At 41.8% G+C, this 15,324-nt stretch overlaps 1 protein-coding gene across 1 annotated transcript; it reads left to right on the forward strand.

The window, feature by feature from the left end:
- Positions 1–871: 871 nt before the first annotated feature.
- On the forward strand, positions 872–15,104 carry LOC126419581 (trypsin delta-like). The gene is made up of 2 exons (XM_050086767.1): positions 872–1,237; positions 14,706–15,104. The coding sequence occupies exons 1-2, from the start codon at positions 872–874 to the stop codon at positions 15,102–15,104; spliced, it is 765 nt and encodes a 254-aa protein (XP_049942724.1).
- The last annotated feature ends 220 nt before the right edge of the window (positions 15,105–15,324 follow it).

Consider the following 15,324-nt stretch of genomic DNA (forward strand, 5'->3'; position numbering starts at 1 on the left):
ATTGTTGCTGTAGGTACACTTTTCTTCATAAGTTAGAGAGATTCTTCAATGAATTTTGCACATCATACATACCTTACTTACAGGTGTATGAAACTCTAGAATTTATTTAATTTATGAAAAAACGAATGATCTGTTGTATTTTAAACTTCATGTTTAGAAAAAACACAAATTTTGTAGTTAATTACCTCAAATTTTGCCACAGTTTTTCATAGATTTGGAAAATTCTAGAGTTTCATACACCTCTAAGCATGGTTTGTATGCTGTGCAAAATTCATCGAACCATCTCTCTTACTTATGAAGAAAAATGTACCTATAGCAACAAATGCTGCCATTAGTAAGTGAAAAAAATGATGAAATTTCACATGTAAAAAAAAAAACTTTGTTATGTTTTCGAACTTCCACTGCTATGAGTGTGAATTCTGAATCCTTTCTGGTCATGCTGACAAAGTTTTATGAATTTATTTGTAAAAGTATAGACAGTGGAAATTAAAATGTCCTGTGCTGCCTCTCCTGCTCCAAGTCGGCCCGTTTGACGTCTTACCCTCACTTAAAATGATGAAGGTACGGCTTTCAGAAACTTTTAGAGTCAAACCACCACCTAGACCACACTCTAGATCACTTCGGGATATGGATTAAAAGTGAAAAAACTAGCTGTTTTATTTTAATCAGCTGTGCGTCATCTTTGAGGGGGGCCTTATCATGGTCTATATCAATATTTAAGAGCCTATGCGATAGCTTATCTCAGAAGATAAGGAGTCAGACACAGAAGATATTTTCGAAGCACACACATTACCTCAGAGTGAGATAAGACTCAATCCTGTACGGTTTATATAGGTCGTGGGCCGAATGGCGTGCACCCACTGCGTCCATTATGCAGCGCCTCGCTCTCATCCTGGTGGGCCTCTTGGGCTCCGCCCTGGCTCCGCCGGCGTCGACGAGGTTGAGGAGCCGCGGTAACAGCCGCATCGTTGGAGGTTCCGACGCCGACATTGCCGACTACCCGTGGCAGCTGTCCTTTGAATATAGCGGTTCACACATCTGTGGAGCGTCCATCATCAGCTCCAGCTGGGCGCTGACGGCCGCTCATTGCGCTGTCGGGTTGCGACTCCCTCTGGTGTATTTCCGAGCGGGGTCTTCAATTCGTGAAAGTGGCGGTGCCGTCCACAAGGCCTCCTCCGGCTACATGCACGGATCGTACGACAGCGATACGCTAGACTACGATGTCGCCGTCATCATGGTGAGTACCAGTAGCTGAAAATATGCGTGACCAAAAATAATTCGGTGTTTCGTAGACAATTCTCAAACGTAAGCTGGATATACATCTACATTTATACTCCGCAAGTCACCCAACGGTGTGTGGCGGAGAGCACATTACGTGCCACTGTCATTACCTTGTTTTCCTGTTCCAGTCGCGTATGGTTCGCTGGAAGAACGACTGCCGGGAAACTTCCGTGCGTGCTCGAATCTCTCTAAATTTACATTCGTGATCTCCTCGGGAGGTATAAGTAAGGGGAAGCAATATATACGATACCTCATCCAGAAACGCAACCTCTCGAAACCTGGACAGCAAGCTTCACCGCGAGGCAGAGCGCCTCTTATGCAGAGTCTGCCACTTGAGTTTGCTAAACATCTCCGTAACACTATCACGATTACCAAATAACCCTGTGACGAAACGCGCCTCTCTTCTTTGGATCTTCTCGATCTCCTCTGTCAACCCGACCTGGTACGGATCCCACACTCATGAGCAATACTCAAGTATAGGTCGAACGAGTGTTTTGTAAGCCACCTCCTTTGTTGATGGACTCTCCCAATGAATCTCAACCTGGCACCCGCCTTACCAACAATTAATTTTATATGATAATTCCACTTCAAATCGTTCCGTACGCATACTCCCAGATATTTTACAGAAGTAACTGCTACCCGTGTTTGTTCCGCTATCATATAATCATACAATAAAGGATCCTTTTTTTCTAAGTATTCGCAATACATTACACTTAAGGGTCAGTTACCACTCCCTGCCTATCCGCTGCAGATCTTCCTGCATTTCGCTGCAATTTTCTAATGCTGCAAGTTCTCTTTATACTACAGCATCATCCGCAAAAAGCCGCATGGAACTTCCGACACTATCTACTAGGTCATTTATATATGTTGTGAAAAGCAATGGTCCCATAACACTCCCCTGTGGCACGCCAGAGGTTACTTTAACGTCTGTAGACGTCTCTCCATTGAGAACAACATGCTGTCTTCTGTCTGCTAAAAACTCTTCATTCCAGCCACACAGCTGGTCTGATATTCCGTAGGCTCTTACTTTGTTTATCAGCCGGCAGTGCAGAACTGTATCGAACGCCTTCCGGAAGTCAAGGAGAATGGCATCTACCTGGGAGCCTGTATCTAATATTTTGTGAGTCTCATGAATAAATAAGGCGAGTTGAGTCTCACACGATCGCTGTTTCCGGAATCCATGTTGATTCCTACATAATGGATTCTCGGTTTCCAGAAATGACATGATACGCGAGCAAAAAACATATTCTAAAATTCTTCAACTTCTTCTTTCTTCAAAATGTATCAATGCATTATCCATGGCTTGAAGTTGAATCTCATAGCTGTGCCAGACGTGCATCTCTTATGAAGGTCGTTCAATAAATAACGCCCGACTTTTTTTTTTAAAAAAGCCATAAAGTATATAGACGAACGTCCTTGTTGGTGCTTCACACTTTATGTTTCTTCTGTGAGCCGGTGAAGTTTTGAACCGTTCTCGCAGATGGCAGACCCGCAGTAGAGCGTCAAAATGACATCTACATACGACTCACATTACGAGCAGCGTGCTGTTATTGAATTTGTAAGTGGGCTTCTTCTGTGTTGGCAGTGCTGTGTAGCGCTTTGCACTAGATCTCTGACAGCGCTTTCTTTGTAAGAGACTCTGTGGCTGGTTTGACTCGTTGCTGGAAGTTAATCGCCAGTAGCGTTGGACAGTTGGAAGTTAGTTGCCAGCAGTGATGGAAGTAATGTAGGGCAGTTGGAAGTGAACAGCAAGTAGTGATGGATGTTAAATGGTGAGAAGTTAGCATTGAGGGAGGGTAGAGGTCTGAACTGTTAGCGTAGGGTAATGACCTGGAAGTATCCGACTTGGAGATTGAAAATTTCTCATGATTATATATCTTTGTACTGGATGTCAATGACGATTTATATTCGTGTCTGAAATGGATGTCACATTATTAAGGTAAAAAATACATTATTTGGTTTGCAACAAAATCTTTCCTTTGCTAACCACATGCCTATTAGTAGTTAGTGGCTTTAGTAGTTATCTTTTATTTAGCTGGTAGTATTGACGCTCGCTGTACTGCAGTAGTTCGCGTAATGAAGGTTTTTGTGAGGTAAGTGCTTGATGAAATATATAGGTCATTGTTAAGATCTCTTTTTAGTCAGGGCCATATTTTTGAATTAATTTGTTGAAATCAGGTTGTAATTTTTTTGAACAGTCACATTGTGTTGCGTTAGAATATTATGGGTCAGTGTTGACATGATAAGAAAAAGTAAAGAGAAAGTAGGCTGAGTACGTTCAGTTTTACTCAGCTTTTTCAGAATCAAAAAACGTAGAAGTTTCATCTTTTCCGTCCTTCTGAAATTTTAGTACAGACGCACACATTTAAATAGAGCAGTTTCAAATTGTTGTGTGCAGAAAAAGAAACCGTGGTGAACACCCATTAACATTTGTGTGCATTGTATAGCGATGCTGCAGTTGATATGATTACAGTTGGGCGATGGTTAAAGAAAGTTACAGCCTCAGGAAATGCGGAGACAGAGCTGTATTATCACACACGCTCTGGACGTCCTGTCACAGCCACTGTTATAGAAATGCCGAATCGTGCGGATGCCATTATTCGTGCCGACCGGAGCATCACAACTCGACAATTGTCTCTATAGTTGTCGGTCAGCATCGGAAGTGCGTCTGCAATGATCAAGACTCTCGGATATTCATAGACGTGCTCACGACGGGTTTCAGGAATGCCATCAGTGGACCACAAGATTCAATGTAAGGCCGTTTAATCTGAATTGTTGGAGCGTTTTGAAAGCGGAGATTCTCTACGGGGGAACACACTTTGAAGCTGACGGGAGTGTCAGTCGTGCAGTGAAAACATGGCTACGCATACAGGACAAGAGCTTTTCCCAGCAGGGAATACATGCTCTTCCACAACTTTGGCGTACGGCCATAGAACGTGATGGAGACTACGTAGAAAAATAGGCCATGTAGGAGACATGTTGATGTATATTGTCACCACATTCAGATTCTTCACAACAAATATGTTCTGAGGGAGAAAATGTGTGGCATTACTTATTCAATGATCCTCGTACGTTCCCGTTACGTTCCTGAAATATTTTCCACGGTAGTGTGTGACGTTTCTCCTGAACTTGGATATTTTCTTCACCAATATCTCGTAACTGTTTTATGAAAGCCATGTACGCAACTGCGTCAGCAGCAGATGTATGAATAACTTTAGTGTTCCGTCACCTCTAATCTGCAAGATAACAATTAGAAAACGATAAACATCCTTAGAGTATGTATGCGTAAACCACCCCGATGTCAATAACGACTGCTCTGTCTCGTGGTCGAAACATGTGAAGTTAAATGATCTTCTACGTTCTAGCTATGGTACCTATGGCACGTAGGATAAGATCAAATTTAATAGCTGAACGTAGTTAGAACATAACATTGAGCCACTGAGTAATACTAATTACTGAAAAAAATGCTCTTCTCCACGCTTCTACTTTATACATGTCTATGATCCTTTTTTCCTCAAACGTTGCTAATTCAAAAACGTCGCATGCAAATATAGAATGAATGTGATGTTGGAAGTTGGAAAGGTGCTTGGGGAAAACATTTGTTGAACACAATAAATAACCAAGAGAGAGAGGCAGAAATACTCACTGCTGACCAATATGGAATGCTAATATCAGAGTGCAACACACACAGCTCATAACCTAAGAAGACACTTGAAAAGTAATGGAAAAGAGACAGTTTAGTGAATACAATGAGAATATCAATTAGGTACCACATTTAAAAACAAGAAAATGGCCATGAGAAGAGGCTTGGCTGTAGATCACTGGTGATCATTAAATAACGAACAGTATGATACTTAGTGAAACAAGACGGCAAAACGGATGTACAACTGAAGTTATGGCCATGAAATAAAAACAGGGAATGGCATTTAATTGGTAAATTGTGACAAGTTTTCTACTAGCATTTTGTTCATGTCTGACATATCATAGATAGAAATAAAGAAACTGAAGTTTCCTTGCACATACTGAACTTGTGGCAGCGCGATGATGATCCAGATCGTGATGCAGGTATTTATACTAAGATAATTTGAAGTCTGATGATTATTGAAAGTAGTAGCTCAATAAATAGCTTTACTTTGATGTTAACGACGTGATTTCCATATTGATTTTAGTAATCATTCGGCTACAATCTCGAAATCTCTTGGAACTGTCGTAAAATGCATTACAGCTCTCATACATTTCCTACGGAAAACATTTTTTGCACAGACGGTACTGTTGTCAATGATCGGCATTTCGGGAGGGCGCATTTGTCTTACATCCCAACGGTGAACCCTTTCTAGGTAGTCGCACACGAGTGCATGCAGGCTCATAACGACACCCGTTTCATTCCCGTATTGAGCCATGAGATTAAACACGTAACGCTATACCTCACAAGCTTTGATTAAAAACTGATTTATGCCAGGAAAAAAGGCGTGCAACAGTTCACTTATACCTTCGAGTTGATTTTAACATTTGTTAAGTCTGTATTCTGATAATGACATCAGCGTCAGGGGCGAATGAGATTAACTGTATTTTTTTGTGGAATTCTACGTTGTATAAAAACAACTAATTATGTACAGGAAATGTGTTCACTGTTGCGAATACGGCCAAGTTCAAGCTGTAGAATATAATGACGAAATCCAAAGTTGTGCTGAACTGGGAATCGAGCCCGGATTTCCAGCATGTCGCGAGCGTTCACCTTAACCATTTTGTCAATCCGTGTATGCATCATGGACAGACCTAAACGGCCGGCCGGAGTGGCCGTGCGGTTCTAGGCGCTACAGTCTGGAGCCGAGCGATTGCTACGGTCGCAGTTTCAAATCCTGCCTCGGGCATGGATGTGTGTGATGTCCTTAGGTTAGTTAGGTTTAGTTGGTTCTAAGTTCTAGGCGACTGATGACCTCAGAAGTTAAGTCGCGTAGTGCTCAGAGCCATTTGAACCAGACGTAAGCTTCCCTACGTTGCCGTCCATGTCTCATTAACCTGGACTCGTACATTTGCTGTAATACTTTAATCGAAAGTCGCTGGCCTGTTTCTTGTTTTTCATTGGTCATTAACCTTCTGACTGGCTTAGGCGTCCCGCCACGAATTCCTCGCTCTCGTACCAACCTCTCAATTTCAGAGTAGCACTTGCAACCTACGTTCTCAATTATTTGCTGGACGTATTCCAATCTCTGCCTTCCTCTACATTTCTTACCCTCTACACCTCCCTCTGTTACCGTGCAAGTCATTCCCGATGTCTTAACACATATTCTGTCATACTGTCCCTTCTTCTTGTCAGCGTTTGCCATATCCTCCTTACCTCTCCAACTCTACGAGGAATCTCCTCATTCCTTACCTTGTAAATCCACATAATTTTCAGAATTCCTCTATAGCACCACATCTCAGATACCTCAATTCTCTTCTGTTTCGATTTTCCCACAGTCCATGTTTCCTTACTATACGTTGCTGCTTTCCAAACGTATATTCTCAGAAATTTCTTCCTCAATGTAAGGTCTGTGTTAGATTTCTCCTTACCAGTAAAGCCGTTTTTCAGCAGTGCCACTCTGCTTCTCGTGTCCTCCTTGCCTCGTCCATCAAGGGTTATTTTCCTGCCTAGGTAGCAGAATTCCTTAACTTCGTCTACTTCGTGATTCCAATTCTGATTTTAAGTTTATCTCTGTTCTCATTTCTGATACCAACCATTACTACCGTCTTTCTTCAACTCACTCTCAATCCATAGCGCTTACTGATTAAACTGTTCATCGATTTAATAACTCCTGTAAGTCTTCCTCACGTTCACTGAGGATAGCAGTGATATTGATATCCTTTCACCTTGAAATTTAAATCCATTTCCGATATTGCATGTTCAGTGTACAGATCGAATGGTAATGGCGAAAGACTGCTTTGTTGTTCCCTTGTTGTTCTTGTACAGATTGTATGTTACCCGTCTTCCTCGGTATAGCTTTCAGCTATTTTTTTCAAAATTTCGAACATCTTGCACCCTTTTATATTATGAACGCTGTTTCCAGGTAGACAAAACCTATTAACACGTCTTGAATTTACTCCAGTCTTTCTTCCTTTACAAAGCGCGACGTCTGAACTGTCCCTCTGGTTCCTTTATATTTCCTAGAGACATACTAATCGTCATGTAAGGGAGCCTCAATTTGCTTTCCATTCTTTTATACACTATTCCTGTCAGAATCTTGTGTGCTTGAGGTTTGAAGCTAATTGTGGGATATCCCTCTCACTTGTCGGCTCCTGCTGTCTTTAGAATAATGTGGAAGATATTTTTGTGGAAGTCCGATGGTACATTGTCAGTCTCATACATTCTACTCATCAGTGAGAATAGTCCTTTTGTTACCACTACCCCCAGTGATTTTAGAAATTACAATGAAATGTTTTCCACCCCTTTGCCTTATTAGATCTTCAGTCGCCCAGAGTTTTTCTAAATTCTTAAAATACTGGATTCCCTGTCTATTCGCTGTCGACAGCTGTTTCTTCTTCTGTCACATCATCAGATAAGTCCTTCCATTTTTACAAGCCTTTAGTGCACTGTTTCCACATTCTCTCCTGTGCTTTGAACAGCGGAGTTTCCATTGCACTCTTAATATGACCGTCCTTGCTGTTAATTTCACCGAAGGTTGTTTTGACTTTTCTGTATGCTGAGTCAGCCCTTCCGACAATCATTTGGGTTTCGATTTCTCCATGTCTCTCATCTAGCCATTCCGCTTTAGCTTCGCTTCACTTTATTTCATACCTAAGTGACCAATACTTTTCTTTGTTACTGGGAATCCATGAACATTTTGTTACTTCTTTCTTTCGTTGATTAGCTGACGTATTTCATCTGTTAAACAAGGATTTCTTGCAGTTACCTTCCTTGTACCTACGTTTTTCTTTCCGCTTTTCAGAAACGTCCATTCCTCTTCAACTTAAATGTTACTTAGCTGTTCATTGTCGCTGTCTCTATAGCGTCAGAGAACCTCAAGCGTGTGTCTTCATTCCGTAACACTACTATATCTAACTTTGTTGCCCACTGATTCTTCTTGAGTAGTCGCCCAAGCTTCGGTGACTCTTCATCATTACTAAATTGTGGCCTGAGCTTAAATCTTCTCCTGGGTATGTGTTACAATCCAATACCTCATTTCGGAATCTCAGTGTGATTATAATGTAATCTAACTTTACTCTCCCCGTTTCTCTGGGCCTTTCCCAAGTGTACCTTCTCCTCTTGTGATTCTTGAACAGAGTATTCGCTATTACTAGCTAAAACCTTTGCAGAAGTCAGTTAGCCTTATTCCTCTCTCATTCCTGCTACCAAGTCCATATCATAGGGCAAAAATTTCTACTACCCCTTCCTCTGCAACTGCCTTTCTCCTCTCTCATTTCTGTTATGAAACCCATTCTGTAACCTCTCCTTCTGCCTCTTCCCCTTCTACTGCGTTCCAATTCCCATGGCTATAAATTTTTCGTCTCCTTTACGTACTGTTTTACGCTTTCAATATCTTCATATACTTTCGCTACGTCTTCATCTTCAGCTTGCGATGTCGGCATGTATACTTGAACTACAGTTGTCGATATGTGTTTGCTGTCGATTCTAATGACAGGAACCCTATTATTGAACTTTTCACAGAAACTCAATGTCTGCCCTACCCTCCTGTTCATAACGACTCCTACCCCTGGTATACAGTTTTCTGTTTCTGTTGATATTGTCCTATACTCGACTAACCAGAAGTCCTTGTCTTCTTTTCATTTCACTTCACTGACCAGCACACTATCTAGATTAGTCTTTAGCATTCCGCTTTCCAGGTTTTTTAGCTTCGCAATGACGTTAGAACTTCTGACATTCCACGCCACTTGTAGAGTGCTACACATTCGATGATTATTCAATCTTTTTCTCATGTTTACCTCCCCTTGGTAATCCACTCAAGAACATCCGAAGGGTGCACTAGTCCGGAATCTTTTGTCAATAGAGAGATCATCATGACACTTTCTGAATTACAGGCTACCTGGCCTGTGGATATACACTACGTGCTTTTAATGCAGTGGTTTCCATTGCTGTCTCCATCCTCATGTCGTAGATCATGCTGATGCTTCCGCCATTTACGTACTTTTTTCACACCAAGGGCAAGAGAGTGCCCGGAACTTCTGTCCGCTCCTCCATCCTGTTTCACAATGCCGTTGGGATAAGGAGGGTTACTTCTTATGCCGGAAGTCTTTGGTCGCTCTTCCTGGTGATCTTTATTCAAAATGTAAGCAGTAGGGTGGTTTGAACCCAGGACCCAGAATTTAGCGTCTGCTAGTCAAAGACGCTAGCCCCTACCGTTTTTTATATGTTGTCACGGGAACTCGAACCCACATTTGCCGCTTATCGCGAGCTGTCAAATTAACTACTTTTTTAAAAAAAATATCAACTTAAAATTGCTACTCAAAAAATAATAAAACCAAATCGAGCTAAAGCTACTTGGCACCACTATTTTTACTCATACAAAAAAACGGGCAACAGACTTTCTCCCGCGCATTAAGAAAAATGTGGCAATGTGACGCTCGCTCTGCAAGATATCAGCCCCCAAATAACTGACAAAATTATAAAATTCGTGGGCATATTTTAAATGGCAATTCATTCACCCATCACCGACATGGGTGGACTCCGTGAAAGACAGTCAACACAGGGAACCGAAAAAAAAAAATGCATTCCGACTTTCAATTAAGCATAGCCACTAGGGGCGGAGAACAATCAATTTTGACTTTCAAAAACTAACGTATATCGACCACTATCAGCCACGAAAAAACAGCGTTATCATATCAAAAGCCCGAAATTTCATCAACTGGTATCTGCCTTCGTTGATGAAGGCAAAGGGCATCAAACGGTGGACTGTCTTCTCTACCAATAATAACTTGAAAAAATGCTTCATTTATAATTTAAAATCGATTCATTTCCTTTAGAAAGTTCTGACGTCAATAAGATTTTCTGTGATACCTGCTCTTCGTACTACATAGGACAAGCAGGACGTGCCTTTACAACCAGATATAAACAACACCTTTTTTAAAAAATATGGCACTTGCCCCAAAAATCCGTCTTTTGCCGACCTTCTTCTGACTACAGGTCACGCGTATAAAGCAATTTCCGATATTAACACTTGCACACCGAGATGAAAGGGGGTAAATTAGATATTCTTGAAGAATTAGAGATTTTTAAACATATTTATCGAAATGATAGCCTCATTCTCAATGAGCAGCTGCAGTTGCGTAACAAAAATTTCTTCAACGGTATAGAGCCGTTACTTGACATCTAATATCGAGGACTCCTCGTGTAGTTCACTGAAATGTTTTTTTCCCCATCTAAGTCATCCCATAATTTTTCATTTATTAAATGGTGTATTGGATGTATTTCATGTTATATCGTTTTCTACAGCCTGTGTCATTCAGCCCTTTCTGTATTTTCTATAATGACGTTTTAATGCTTCAAACTGTACTTCTAAGATCTGCTGTAGACAAAATGTTACTTTATCTGCCACTGTTAAACAAAATATTGCCTTTTACATTATGTACTGAACAACATTGATTTTAATTTTCTCCTGTCTACATTTGAACGTTAAGTAGCCAAGTTGTACCTGCGGCTACCAGATGGTGCTCTCGCTGCAATGTCATGTTCACCTGCCGCACTTGTTAACGCGGGCGCCTCAGTACGTTGCAACCTGTTGCTGTACAGGTATGAGGAGCCCTTAGAGCAGGGCCAGCCAAACGCAGCACAGTGTGCAAACGTGCGGAAGTGCTGCACATGTGCGCACGTGTGCGACAGCGACATCTGTTATTAGACATGTGTCTTAAATGAACGGCGACGGCTCCACTTCCCTGTTGAAGTGGTACAAGCAAGAGCGCAACATACCCAGTCTCGTTTACCCCTGGTGACCGTAACCTTAACAGAGAAATACTGAGAAATGGCAAGTACTGTGAAAAAGCAAAGGACGGGAGATCTATGTTCTCAGTCGTTTAAAAATGACTCGGAACTGCAATTCTTTTTCGTAGCCGTTGGTGAAAACTCACAGTGTTTACTGTGCCGCCGAATAATAGTCGTCCAGCGTAAGTTTTCAATTGAAAGACACTACAATACATATCACAAAGACGAGTGTAGTGTACTCAACACTGAAGAGCGGCTAGCAAAATTAAATGTCCTTAAGAAAATGGATGAGACACATCAACTTGATTTTACTGTGCGTCAAAGTAACTGATACTTCTTGAGCTCTTAGACATAAATGTAACACAAGAAACTATTTTACTGTACGGTGTACAATGTACTGTTTTCAATTTTCCAGAATGACAACCACACTAAATCTCCACTGCGAGCAAAATTAACTGCTGAACTTGTGTGTCCCACGAACGTTAGCATGTTTCAAGAAATCAGTCTATCCAAACAAACAGTGACAAGACGTATCAGTGCTATGGCCGGCGATGTGCACAGGCGGATAATAATTAAGGATAAAGACTTTGGGGCTTTCTCTGTTGCGCTCGATGAAGCAACAGGTCTTACAGATACAGCACAGGTTGTGATATACGTACGAGGTGTCGATAACGCACTGTGTAACAGAGGACGTTTTGGACTTAGTACCTTTGAAAGGGTCTACTACAGGTGCGGACTTACTCCAAGCTGTAGAGCAAGCGATTGATGGTGTCGGTATGGACTGGAATCGGTTACTCTCACTGACCACAGATGGAGCACCATCAATGCAAGGCCATCAGACAAGACTCATAGCACGGATGCACAAAAAGCTAGGGCCCACAGACGAGACGTTGCATGGAATTCACTGCATTCTGCATCGAGAGGCGCTTTGTGCAAAATCAGTAACGTTAGCAAACGTCATGAAAATTGCTGTGCGTACTGTAAACTATATGAAGACACATGGGCTTACGCATCGCCAGTTTCAGCGGTTCTTGGAGGAATTAGGAGCGGAGTACGGCGACATACCTTACTATACCGAAGTACGCTGGCTCAGTCGAGGTAAAATGCTGAAAATATTTTTTGATTTACGTTTGGTCATAGTAACATTCTTACATGAGAAGGGTAAAAATGAACCTATGTTGGAAGACCCTTGCTGGATATCAGACCTTGCATTTCTCGTGGACATTACGTCTCACATGAACAGCCTGAACGTCAGTTTGTAAGGTGAAAATAATTTAATTTCTGACATGTTGGAAAAAGTAAATGCCTTTGAAAGGAAGCTTGCGCTATTGACAGAACACACTGCACATTTCCCGAGTCTTGGACTGGTCCATGAAAGTGCTAGATTTCAAGAATACGTGTCAAAAATTCTAAAAATTAAGGAACAATTTCGAGCACGATTTGCAGATGTTACGAGTTTGTCTCCTGTCATTCGCCTCTTTGCTCGACCGTTCTCGTCGTCAGTTGAAGATGCTCCGAATGATCTACATAACTGATCGACCTACAGTGCAATACGAGACTGAAGGACAAGTTCTTTGCAGTGCGAAGTACAAAAGAATTCTACGAAAATTTTTCACAACAAGAATTTCCACGTCTGCACCGAGAAGCCGCGAGAGCTATGTCCATGTTCTGGTCGACATATGTTTGTGAAAGATTTTTCTCGGTAATGAAAATGAATAAATCAAGGTTTCGATCAAGCATAAGTGAAAAAAATTTTCGCAACAGCTTGCGTTTGTCAATGAGCCGTGCTTTTGTGCCCGATATTAACTATATCATCTCTCATGACCAATGATAAACGAGTTTGGATTTATTCCTTTCATAATTAAAAATTATTGTTTACTAACTGTGCATTATTGCCTCATTCTGCGCCATGTTACATTATTACCAAGGAAATTGTTCATTAAACTGATTGTTCCAATTTATACTTACATTTAGGTTTTTTTTATGTGCGAAGGGCTACGCTCAGCTGAGGTCGATAAAACATAACATTCTTCTAATTGTCGGTTATTATGCGATTTCAGACGGAACTGATGAAAGATATAGCAATAATGGTATTGAAATAACAAGCGATCATCGAGAGGTCTGCGGTTAACATTCTGTTCAGAGATCAGAGAGACAGAAATTATGTGGGTGTAACTCAGGGCATTGAAAATTAGTTATAGGAAACCTTCCATTAGTTTAATGTTATTTGAAATCATGAATAAGATTTGATGGAAGTCGCTAAGTGCTCTCTTTCTTGAATACTAGATTCAAAACGTTACGCGTATTTACGTGCCGTCAGTCAAGCTGCCTTAATAAAAACTCACGGTTGTTAACTGTATTACTTGTCTTACTGCGTGAAACTGTTTACATAAAAGCAGGCGTCTCAGTGAGTAGACTGTGACAGTATTTTAAATGTTCAATACGCGAAATACCTTCCCATGGTTGGCTTGCAAGCTGTGCAAAGAGCACTATAATGCGCCGGTACAGAGTATCCCAGCAAGTGGATAAAGCGACATCTGTGCGTAGAAACATGCACTACATGAACGCTGACGGCTACGGCGTGCACGCTGCGACCCGGAAGTTGCACATGTGCAGGAGCACATCACGCGTCCAGAATTTCTGGCCGGCCCTGCCTTAGAGGCTCGCCTTCACACATCCCTTTTAAATATTTTGTGACTAAAGCCCTTGTGGCGTTTTATTTATTTTATACGTGACATGTAATTACTGTCTCTGTCTTGTATTGTTAATTAGTGCTTAAACTTCTTTTATAAAATTTTTTCCCATAAATTTGTAATTATGTTATAGACCACTTAAAATGTCTAAATACTGCTGAAGGCACTTTTCGAAGTGTTGAAACCTGGTTAATAACACTAAAAAGTGTTGACCGAGGGCTCACTTGTTTCAATTTTAATTTACAAACGGTTACTGAACCAAGCAGCTATGCTAAGAAAGAAAAAAATAAACATAAATGTTAGAAAACATAAAAAAACTGGTCGTTATGAGAAAATAGATACGAAATCTTCGGCGACACTTCTAATCTTCGAGTTTTTGAAAAGTCAGTAACGAATTTAGTTTGTGTCCATTTCCTGTTTTCAGCACTCGTTATTGTAAAAGCAGTTGTTGTTTCATCAGGTGCAATAATTAGCTCTCTTTGAAAGTAAGATTCAACGAATAGGACTGAAATGTCCTTATGCAGGCTGTGAATGGAGCACAGAGCATAGGTAAAGTAGCTTCATTGCACAAGGAATGTGAAGCTTGGTATTTTCCTCGGCACCGCTCTACTAGCTGCAGCAAGTGCGGGTTGGATCACGATTTATCCGCTCACCTCACTTAATAAGCAGCTTACACACAAGTGTAGTCTTAAGCCACAAACTTTGAAAATATTTTCTCTGCATTGCCACCGTCCCCCTTTCTTTCGACGCCTAGATGATCCCTCCGCAGAACTTACTTCACGAATGTACTCCACCAAATCTTGACATCATGTTGCCAGGTCATTGGATCCCTCCTCGACTCGAACGCTCAGGCCGTCAGCCTGCCCTCTGACGGCTACGACCCGGAAGGTGGTCTGACAGTGACGGTGACCGGTTGGGGAACCACGTACACGGACGGGCCAGCAGCCAGCACCCTGCAAAAGGTCGACATCGGCATCGTGGACCGCAACACCTGCAGGAGCATCTTCGCCAACGTCAATACTGTGACCGACCGCATGGTATGCGCCGGCGAGGCCGGCAGGAGCGTCTGCAACGGAGACTCCGGCGGTCCCCTGGTCAGCGGAAGCACCCAGGTGGGCATCGTCTCTTGGGGGAATCCAGAGTGCGAGGCCGCCCCCGGCGTCTACGCCAGTGTCGGCAACCTCCGCTCCTGGATCCGAACTGCAACTGCTGTCTGAACCTCCTGGCTCTTAGGTCTTCTACACTCAGCACATTGGCAATCGATAACCTCGCTGCTGAGCACCCTTGAACTCCAGACAATGACAGGCCTGACAGTTACATCCGTTTGCACTAAAGGCCATATTTTTATAATAAAGAATTGTGCATTACTTACATATTTCAACCTTGTAACACGTGGTTTCTTTATTTATCTGGGAACCAGAACCTAACATAAATAAC

The sequence above is a fragment of the Schistocerca serialis genome, chromosome 9, assembly GCF_023864345.2.
Source record: "Schistocerca serialis cubense isolate TAMUIC-IGC-003099 chromosome 9, iqSchSeri2.2, whole genome shotgun sequence".
NCBI classification, from domain to species: domain Eukaryota; kingdom Metazoa; phylum Arthropoda; class Insecta; order Orthoptera; family Acrididae; genus Schistocerca; species Schistocerca serialis.

Bases quoted from the DNA above. Each gene is read 5' to 3' on its own strand.
- LOC126419581 (XM_050086767.1), top strand. From the start codon at position 872: ATGCAGCGCCTCGCTCTCATCCTGGTGGGCCTCTTGGGCTCCGCCCTG. The intron at 1,238-14,705 runs GTGAGTACCAGT...TCATGTTGCCAG, and splicing joins ACGATGTCGCCGTCATCATG to GTCATTGGATCCCTCCTCGA.